Source organism: Tupaia chinensis, unplaced genomic scaffold, assembly GCF_000334495.1.
Source record: "Tupaia chinensis unplaced genomic scaffold, TupChi_1.0 Scaffold141517_1, whole genome shotgun sequence".
Classification (NCBI taxonomy): Eukaryota; Metazoa; Chordata; class Mammalia; order Scandentia; family Tupaiidae; genus Tupaia; species Tupaia belangeri.
The window spans coordinates 1,655,842-1,665,607 of record NW_006201378.1 but is presented as its reverse complement, the minus strand read 5'-3'; the positions used below and the strand labels follow the sequence as shown (position 1 = coordinate 1,665,607).

The 9,766-nt window shown below is 42.0% G+C and overlaps 1 protein-coding gene across 1 annotated transcript in view; it reads left to right on the top strand.

The window, feature by feature from the left end:
• The first annotated feature begins 365 nt into the window (after positions 1 to 365).
• The window catches only part of MYOM2 (myomesin 2), a 143,407-nt gene continuing 134,006 nt past the window's right edge, over positions 366 to 9,766 (top strand). The window contains exons 1-3 of the mRNA XM_006163202.2: positions 366 to 482; positions 7,821 to 7,939; positions 9,465 to 9,620. Of these exons, the coding sequence (XP_006163264.1) occupies positions 7,833 to 7,939; positions 9,465 to 9,620 (263 nt within the window). The 5' untranslated portion in view covers positions 366 to 482; positions 7,821 to 7,832. The remainder of the gene's footprint in view (positions 483 to 7,820; positions 7,940 to 9,464; positions 9,621 to 9,766) is intronic.

The window sequence follows — 9,766 nt, the reverse complement described above, 5'->3', positions numbered from 1 at the left end:
CATCTGTAAATATCAGTTTACATGCCAGGGAACCCGTAGCCCCAAAGGATTGAACATATGTCTGAGGATTTACATTTAAATATGAAAGCAAGAAGAGGAGAGCCAGGAGAAAGGTGGAATGTCAGAGCTTTGCCCTCTTTTTCTGGCTCAGTAGCTAAATCGTCACATGGAATGTCCTGGGAAAAGAGAACCTGGGGAGTCAGGACACATTCCAGTGTTTAGTTTTGAATTCTCCCTCAATTCAAATAAGGCTCTTTTCCTCCTAAGATCAGGCTGATGATTTATGATGCAGGTATCAATTTGGGAAGAGGCAGTCCATGTGTCTATATATAGCATCTCCTCGGGCCATAAATGGGAGGGCGAGACAGGCACTTTGGAGGGAGAAATTAGCTCTGCTTTCTTCAGCCAGAGCTGGGTAGCTTGGCGAGGCGAGTGGCCCAGAGCTCCTCTCTCTCCTCTTGGCCATTTCCATTTCTGTCTGAGTAAGTGTCTTTTTCTTCTTTTCTTTTCTAATATATGGCTTTGAGGGAAGGAATAATAACGCCTGTAAAAGTTGGTGGTATTTACATTTCCTAAGCATACCTGTTTCAGGATAAAGAGTTAACCAGTGTAACCATCACAGACATTCTTGACTATAGAAGAGCAATTAGGTTTGAGATCTCTATTTCTTTGACTAGGTGTTGTGCTCAACTAGCATGTTCTCTGTTCCTCCCAGTCGTGATCTTTATGGTGCTATTCTAACCTCCCTTCAGAGTACTTTGGGTCTTAACCCTGATTTCCCAGCGTTGCCCTGAAGGCCCTGTGTCAGTTGATTGATGCCGGCAATTTTCATGAGATCCTCAGAAAGGATGGGTCCTCTGTGAGGAGAGGACAGATTTGGAAAGGTGCGAAATAAGAAAATGGGCATTTTCTTAAGAAAATAAAAGGAACAAGGGTCATCGAGTTTAGACTTAGATGCTATTATCTAGGGGATGGGGAAGAAAACAATATCTCTTGTCAGGGCTTTCAAGTTTTGGCCTCAGAAATGACAGTTTCCTCATGGTGGTTTTCTGTGATCTTTTTGATGTGTGATGATCCTGTAGACCTCCTGAGCTCAGTTCCACTGGTAGAACCTGTGTGTTCTCCAGCCACACTCTTGAAACTGTGCCTGCCAGAAAGGTTGTCTTGGGGCACTTGGAAGGCAAGGACAGGTAATAAAGAGGATAAGGAGGGTGGTCCTGGCTGGGGAAAGTGAACTTCCTAGTTTGCCTGATTCACCTCCTTTTTTACTGTGTGAAAATAAAGCAGGGGTGAAAGAGCACATGGAGCAAAGATAACTTAGCAGTGTTATTCCATAAATCAAATCGAGTCTCCAATTAAAAACTGCTTTGTGATCCAAAGACTTCATCACTCGGGGTATAGCCTAACTCCATGCCAACTCATTCTTTTTTGCTTCCTCGAGATATGTTTTAATTTGGCATATCTGTTGGCTTTGATATTTTTAGTGGTACGAACCTCAAAACTGAGCCACAGACTCAGAGTTCAGTACAAAGAGCTCTGAAGCAATGTCAGAATATTGTGTCTACAGTAAATTTGCATGAAAGTTACGTTGAATTAGGTACCTTCACCTACGTGCCTGTTCTTTTGTAAAAACAAGAGGACTGAGAGAGAGAGAGAAAGAGAGAAATCACCCCCCAGCAGGATGGCCATACCATAATCCTTCCTCCTCCAGTCTCTTCTTGGGATTTTCAGTACAGATGCACACATGTCTGATGTGATTTTCAAGCTGCTGGGTTTGGGACTTGAACCATACAGCCAGCCATGTAGGATCTAGTGCCTTAACCTCCATGCCACCTATTGGCCTTGGGATAAAGTATTTTGTTAGCCACTTATTTGTTTGTAGAATAGTTTCTCAATTTATGGAAGCATGGAACTCTTTGGGTCAATGGGGAGTTCACGTGTGCCTGAAACTACACATGGTCTAGTATCTCTGTCTAATTTGATATTGTTTAAACATTAGGGGAAAATGTACCAGGGTCCTCAGGTCGCCAAAAAAACTTTGTAGTCCAGAGGAGAGTGAACTAGTAGAAACAACTGCTTAATCACTCATGTAAAGGTTCTCAAAGATTATGTGGAGGAGCACTTAAGAATTTAGCTACCAGAAATTAGACATCAGACCGTAGAGGATTTGTCAACGATGATGCTCTTAAGAACTATTTGAGCTCAGTTATTATTTTTGGTGGGAGGTAGTTTGGAAAAGCCTTTGGAGAAAATTGTTCCCAATGTGAACGAGCTGTCTTGGGAACCAAGGGCTTAGTCACATGGGGTACAGGCCAACCAAATGTGCCAACTCATCCTTCCTCCCCAGGAATGCTTTCATTTGCTGTGTTTACTGACTTGGACAGCTTTCATTGTACAGATGTCAATTTCTTTGATTAAATGGAGGTAAAAACTCTATACTTAAAATATTTTCACAAATGAAACATTTTTCTTGGTGGCATGAAAAGATGGGTTCCAAATGTTCTTCACAGGAAGGGATTAGGGCTGGGCACATCACAGACATACAGTCCCCTGCATTTGAGGACAGGCTCGCGTTTCACTTCGGTGTCATAATTCCTAAACGTGTCAGGAGCATTCTGGGTGCAGCCAGGGAGCTGGAGTGCCATTGAATATGGGCTGGGAGTGGTCAGAAGATTGGGCTGCTGCCCTGGCTCTTTGTGGATGAACCAGTGACCTGGGCACGTTACATTCATTTGGGGACAGTCAGTCCTAATGGGGTAGCAGTGCCTCCAGTGTCATTTACATACAACCATAGAAACCCGCACTGGGAGAGCTGGAAGAATAGTAGTTGCCACCTAGTTTCAGCATGCAGCACACTGAGGCCCCAGGGCTGGAGGTCAATCTAGGTCACAGGGTCCCTGCTAGAAATCAGGCCTTTTGATTCTCTTCACCCCATGGAGCTCATGTCTAAACCTGACCTTTGAGAAAAACCTGTTTTCTTTTATTTAATGGAGGGTATGTGTGTGTATGTATATATATATGAGAGAGAGAGAGAGAGAGAGAGAGAGAGAGAGAGAAGAGAGCGAGCGAGCGCGCACTTAATATATATGAGATAGTTTTTCTTCCTTCCTTCCTTCCTTCCTTCCTTCCTTCCTTCCTTCCTTCCTTCCTTCCTTCCTTCCTTCCCTCCCTCCCTCCCTCCTCTTTTTTTAAGTTTTTTTTTTCCCTCCCCATAGTGTACATGTGCTTGCCAGAGAGAGACAGAGAGAGGGAAAGTTAGGAATCACCCCTCTCAGGGGAGGTGGCCATGCTGCAATCCCTTTTCTCCTGGGATTTGGGGAACGTAAGCACATGTGCCTGCCATGATTTTTAAGCTGCTAGGTCTGGGACTTGAACCATGGTTGGCCATGTGGGAGTCCAGCACTTTAATCACTGTGCTATCTGTTGGTCCTGATAGTTTTCTTAAAACATGAAATCTAAGTAGAAAGTGAAGGGATATCTAAGTCATCCTTACTTCTTTATAGTATAGTACACAGCAGGGCAAGTTTGGGTATATTCTCTCCAGGGTCCCCTTTACTAATGAGTGTCTGTGACCCCAAGGCTGCAGCCACTGAGTACATACTGAGCCAGCAAGGATCATGCTTCTGGAAGATCTCATCTTGTCATGCCTAGGGATGGTAGCTCTAAGCTAGTTCAGGGACAACCAGGAAGTTCTGAAACATGAGGTACATTGAGGAATGTAAGAATTGCTGCAGAGTATACATTGAGAGGCTCAGGCATGGCCCTGCTGGTAGGTCGGGGCTGGGTGTGAGACTGAGAGGAGGCAGGTGGCGTTGAGGGTATGTTGGCAGAGGGAGTCAAATGCACAGAAGACTTGAGCTTGCTACCATCCCTAAGCTGGGAACTCTAACATGTTTCTGTCCTGATCCAGTAGTTCTCTGATTCAGGATGGGGTGGCATATGGCAGGGGCTCCAAATCTTTGTGCAATGAAAGTGAGCAGAACTAAGGGTGGTTGTATTTGTAGAGCCCTTGACATCTGATTTTTAAAAATCTATCCTCTTAGTCACGATTCTTTTGAAGCCGGTACCTCCTAATTTGATGGCCTTGAGTACCATGTTTCATTAAATGAGCCGAGAGTAAATGTAGGAATAGATGCAGTAAACTGCTTTATTACCATCATTCAAAGATGGTTTGGGGAGAAATAGCTACAGTAAGTCTATGAGGAAATGTGTATGCTTGATTCCAGCTCTTCATAGCTAATTGCTACAAAGTATATGCTCTTCACCCTTGAAGTGTTTGCAGATTTCCAGGCCCGCTCAACCACGTGTCACATTAAATCAGTGATACGAGTGCTGATTGTGCACGTGCCATTGGAGAGGACATTCCAAAAGGTAAAAGACAGTAGCTGTTAGCTATGAAGACTTTAGCTAGTCTATATCCCAGTTAAGAAGATGGATCTAATCAAGTGTGGATTATCCTTTTTAGGGATATTAGCAGCCACAGTTTAAAGATTTCAAGGTAGGTTATTCTCTCCTAAGACATAAGCCATGGTTGGATTCTTCCTTTTTCCAAGAAATTTGAAGGGTACTCAACATAAACATAAGTAATATTGTGATGGGATACAACCCCCTGAAATTATTATTACATGTAATATTACATGTAAAAGGGCTGTTTGTGATTTCTGCTGCATTGGAGTCACCTTCCACTAGTGCAGGCTGATCAGAGGTGACATCTCAGAGAAGGAAGTGATTGAAAGTGGTGAAACATCTCCCCTAACATTTGACTTCAATTCAGTGTGCTCTTCCCAGCACCACACAGAGAGACTTCAGAGACAATAAATATCATTATAGGCAGAAAACTTCTGGAAGATACACCTTAACTCATTGGCAAATCCCACTGAGATGCAGCTGAGGATATTTCAAAATATTTAAGTGTTAAATACAGCTTTTAAAGACACCTTAAGAACAACGTGGTAGAGATAGTTATTAATTCTGGAGGTCTCTTACCCCTTACTAAGCACGATGCCATAGATTCAGTATGGGATATCAAATCTGAAGGGATTAGAAGTTAATTCAAGGACACATCGTAGTGCTGGAGTCAGAACTTGATTTTAGGTCTTTTAGCTATCAAAGCCTGGGCACTTAACCTCTTCATTATAATGCTGCCTTCGGAATTAGGGTGTGGTGGAAGAGAGTTTTTATGTGGTCTTCCAGAAGGTGGAACATTTTATTATCTTTTTATATCCAGATCTATGCTAGCACTACTGCAAAAACACAAATTGGGTCCTCAATGGGTGGGTTGGCCAGTTGGTTGAACGGTTGACTTAAAAAAATTTTTAAAAATGTTTTAAACTTTCTTTTTTTATTTAATCATTATGTATCTTTGCAGCATACAAAATAAACATTCCCAGCATGCATACACTGCATATTGGACCGATCAAAGATATTCCCATGTACCGTATTATCAACAGATAATCCTTTATTTTTGCATCGGTTAAATGTTTTGCTTTACTTAGCATTAAATCTTCTGTATTTGCCTACTTTCTATCAAATGTCAGGGTCTATTTTTTTTATTATTGAGTCAGATTTCATAGTGTATATGTGTCAAATCTGACTTCAAAGAGACACACAAAATGTTTTAAACTTTCTTTTTTTATTTAATCATTATGTATCTTTGCAGCATACAAAATAAACATTCCCAGCATGCATACACTGCATATTGGACCGATCAAAGATATTCCCATGTACCGTATTATCAACAGATAATCCTTTATTTTTGCATCGGTTAAATGTTTTGCTTTACTTAGCATTAAATCTTCTGTATTTGCCTACTTTCTATCAAATGTCAGGGTCTATTTTTTTTATTATTGAGTCAGATTTCATAGTGTATATGTGTCAGTTGACTTTTACTTTTTTAAAAAATCATTTATTCTAATTTGTTCATTTTAAAAAATCTGACTTCAAAGAGACACACATACACAGAAAGAGAAGTTGAGAAAGCAAGCCACCAGGTCTGGGACTCGAACTCTGATCAGCTAAGTGGGAGTGTCCAGCGCCTTAACCACTAGCCAGTGTCAGTTGATTTTTAAGAACAAATATTGAGGTATATTAGTGTGGAAAAGAATAAAAATCTCAGCGATATAGCTCTGGGTGGGCTATCCCCTTCTGTGTATTTTTAAGGAAGTCATCTCTCTTCTGTGATTCTTTTTTTTTTCCTCTCCCTGTAATAAAGGTTTTAATAATCCCTAAGAATCTTTCCAAACTCTAATTCTGTGATTCTACAAGATCACAGAATCCAAAAAAAGACATATACTCAAAATATGAGAAGTGAAAGTAAAGATGATTTCCACTTGAGTTATACTTAGCATTGTCTGTTCCAGGCTGGACATTGTCCTCCATGGGAGTGGCATCTTTTGAGGCCATGCCATGGAATCCTACCCAAGGGGTACTTCTTTAAATCATGGCAGATTATTCTAATTTAAGCACAAAACACAACAATAAAGTGCAGGTTTGGAGTTCTGACTCTTATTTGGGATATTAATGTTCACAGAAACTCAGGAATACGGTCTCTACATAACTTTGTAGAGATGATGTAATAACCTTGTGTGTTGGGATCTTATTTATTTTGGGTGAATATGTACAACAAATCACATACCACCTATAATACTTCAAATTCTCAGAGACAAGGATGGATCACAATTATTTTTTCTTTTGGGAGAATTTAACCTGAATTTGCTCATTTCCTGACCTCCCTGAGGCTTTCACGCTGGGCTCAGTTCCTGCTTTCTGACTCATCCCCAGCCAAGCTTGTCTACCATACAATGCATGAGATATGACTTTGAAAGACTGAGTCTAGAAGGCGTCCTGGAGACTGACTCCTCTTTTCAAGCACACTCTCCCGGTTCTAGCAGTGGAATGACAACCTGCTCCTGAGGCTGATACTGGAAGCCTCCATGTGTGGTTACAGTCTTTCCAGAACAGTTTCTCATTACACCCCTTCAAGTGCGGTAGTCTCCCCTTGTCAGTTTTGTCCTTCACGGTTTCAGTTACCCACTGCCAAATGTAGTCTGAAAAAAAAAATGTTTTTTTGAGAAGTTTTTGCTATAGGGCATGTGCGCTTGCCAGAAAGACAGAGACAGAGAGAAAGCAAGAAATCACCCCCTGGGGGATGGCCACACCACCATCCCTTCTCCTCCATTCTCCTCTCAGGATCTCGGGCACGCACGCACACGTGCCTGGCATGAGTTTAAGCTACTGGATCTGGGACTCAAACTGCGGTCAACTACATGGGAGTCCAGCGTCATATCTATTACGCTAACTGCTCGTCCCTTAAATGTCATCTTCTTCATGAGGACTCTCTGTCTTCTACTTCTGTGAGGCTTGCTCTTATTTCTTTTCCCAGAGCATTTTGTATCTTCCCCTCCTCTGCTGATATCTTCCTTTCGCTTTTATTCTAAGTACATGTTTACTTCTCTAATCTGTACTACAATTATTTTTATCCTTCTTAGTCACATTGCTTTTAGCATTGTCCTGAACACACTAGGGATTCTATAAATATTTGTTGAGTTCACAATTAAATAAAACGCTAGCCCGATCTTCATCTTAATGGAAGAAAACAGAAAATGAAATTGAGTCCCTGAGAAGATAAAAGACTTCCTGTCTCATAGTCCAAGATAACTTCCTTTGTATAATCTTGCTTTCATTTTTTCCCCCTTCCAAATTGGGCTTTATTAGTTAAGAGTTGACCTTAAATTTGGAACAATGCAACATACGAATGTGGAAATTTCAGAAGGCGGAGTGCATTTGGAAAGGAGCTCAACACGACTGCTCTTTATTTGCAGGAATACACGAAGATGTCACTTGTAGCGTTGCCTTTCTACCAAAAGAGACACAAACACTATGACCAGTCATATCGTAATATTCAAACAAGATACCTTCTAGGTGAATACGCATCAAAAAAGTAAGTTGATAGTTACTGACTAGACTCATAGAGCTTTGATGGGGATCTGGTATTTGAATGGAGAATACTTTTCCCAATATTCTGAGAGGAGGGTCCCCTGGTTGGGAAGGAGAGCAGAGATGGCAGTATCCCCTGATTCACATGTTCCACACTGGAGGGGATGGGGCTTGTCTGTTGTACCCCAGCATTGGATGGAGCGCCACAAGGTGTCCTGGCAAAGTCTGTGGGCCTGACTTTGAACCCCTGGCTGAGATCATGCAGGCAGGAACTTCTTTTTTTAAAAATTAGTTCATTTTATTTATTATCATTATTACTTTTTCACATGAGTTCACGAGAGAGAGACAGAGAGAGAGAGAGAGAGAAGGAAAGTGAGAAAGTAAGTCGCCAGCTTCAGGACTTGAACCATGGTCAGCCATGTGGAAGTTCAGTGCCTGAAGCACCATGCCACCTGCTGGCCCCAGACAGGAACTCCTTAGTACAAGCTTATTAATTTTATTCTTCCTCGTGTAACTTTCAGAACTAGTAACTAAAAAGTCACCAAAAACAAAGGGGAATGAGAAGGAAAGCAGTGGAAAAGAATGTCAGCCAGAGTAGTTTGTACGTGGCAAAGTAAAGATTAAATGGGAGCCGATGGTAATAGTAATATTTTATTTTGCTACATTAATAATAGATTTACAAAACGTGAATTGTTTCACATCATATTAGGCTGGTGTCCAACACGTTTTCTCTTCCAAGTTTCGAAAGGACAGTCTCCTTAGGGGCCTGCAGCGCTCAGTCCAGCTGACGGTATTTGTGAGGCAGCGTATCTGCAACTTTAATGGGCTGATTAGAAAGTTGTGGTGAAGAATGAAAGAGACCAATGGGCATGGCATTCTCCAGGATTAGGTGCCTGCCACGTGTCACCAACACCCTATATTTAGAAATGCTTATGGTACTTTTATTTAGTTGCCATCCCTCATAACAAACAAAGTCAAACACTCACAGCCCCTCCCAACGGCCTTCGAGAGTTTCAGATCTTTTAAGATATATATAATCATGGCCTTGAGCCAGGAGGAACTGTGGAGGACACTCCCTGGCACTGAGGGAAAATGACACTAGCTTCAGAGGATCTCAGTGAGCTAAAGCCCACATAGATAGAGCATGTGCAGAAGGAGGGTGGACATGGGCACACAGGGACACAGCTGGGGTTTACATATGCATGCAAGCACATGTATATTGCTTATGCAGGTGTGTAGACATGTATGTACCTGTGTGCCTTCATGGCTGTATACATATGTGTGCATGTAGGTATGTATCTGTACGTGTGTATATAAACATGTGATTGTGTGTCTGTGTCTGTGCATGTGTACGTACATGTACGTGTTTGTTTTGTGCACACATGTGCATGCATGTGCATATGTTTGTGCATGTGTTAATGTGTGTGAGTGCTCTGTATGTATGTGTATGTGTTGCAGGGATGAATTAGGGGGTAGACAGAAAGTAATGCTGGTTCTAGCACATCTGATTGTTTTTGATGCTCATCAAGGCGAGCTTCGACCCAGTCGTCTACCCAGAGGTCTCTTACGCAGACGTCATCTTCACAAAAGGCTTCCAGCCAGACATCACTGGGAGGGACCACCTGCCAGATCTGCGCAAAACGAGTGAGCACCCTGGAAGAGGAGCAGCAAGAAAGTAAGAAAAGGTAACCACTCTGTGCCTCACTCAGCCTGTGCCCACAAAGCCAACCACAATATTAAACACATGCCGGCTTGAGGCTAGACCTCAGGATGAAGAGAAAAGCGAACGGTTGTAGCTGCAAAGGAAGTTCAAAGTACAGAGAAAACCATT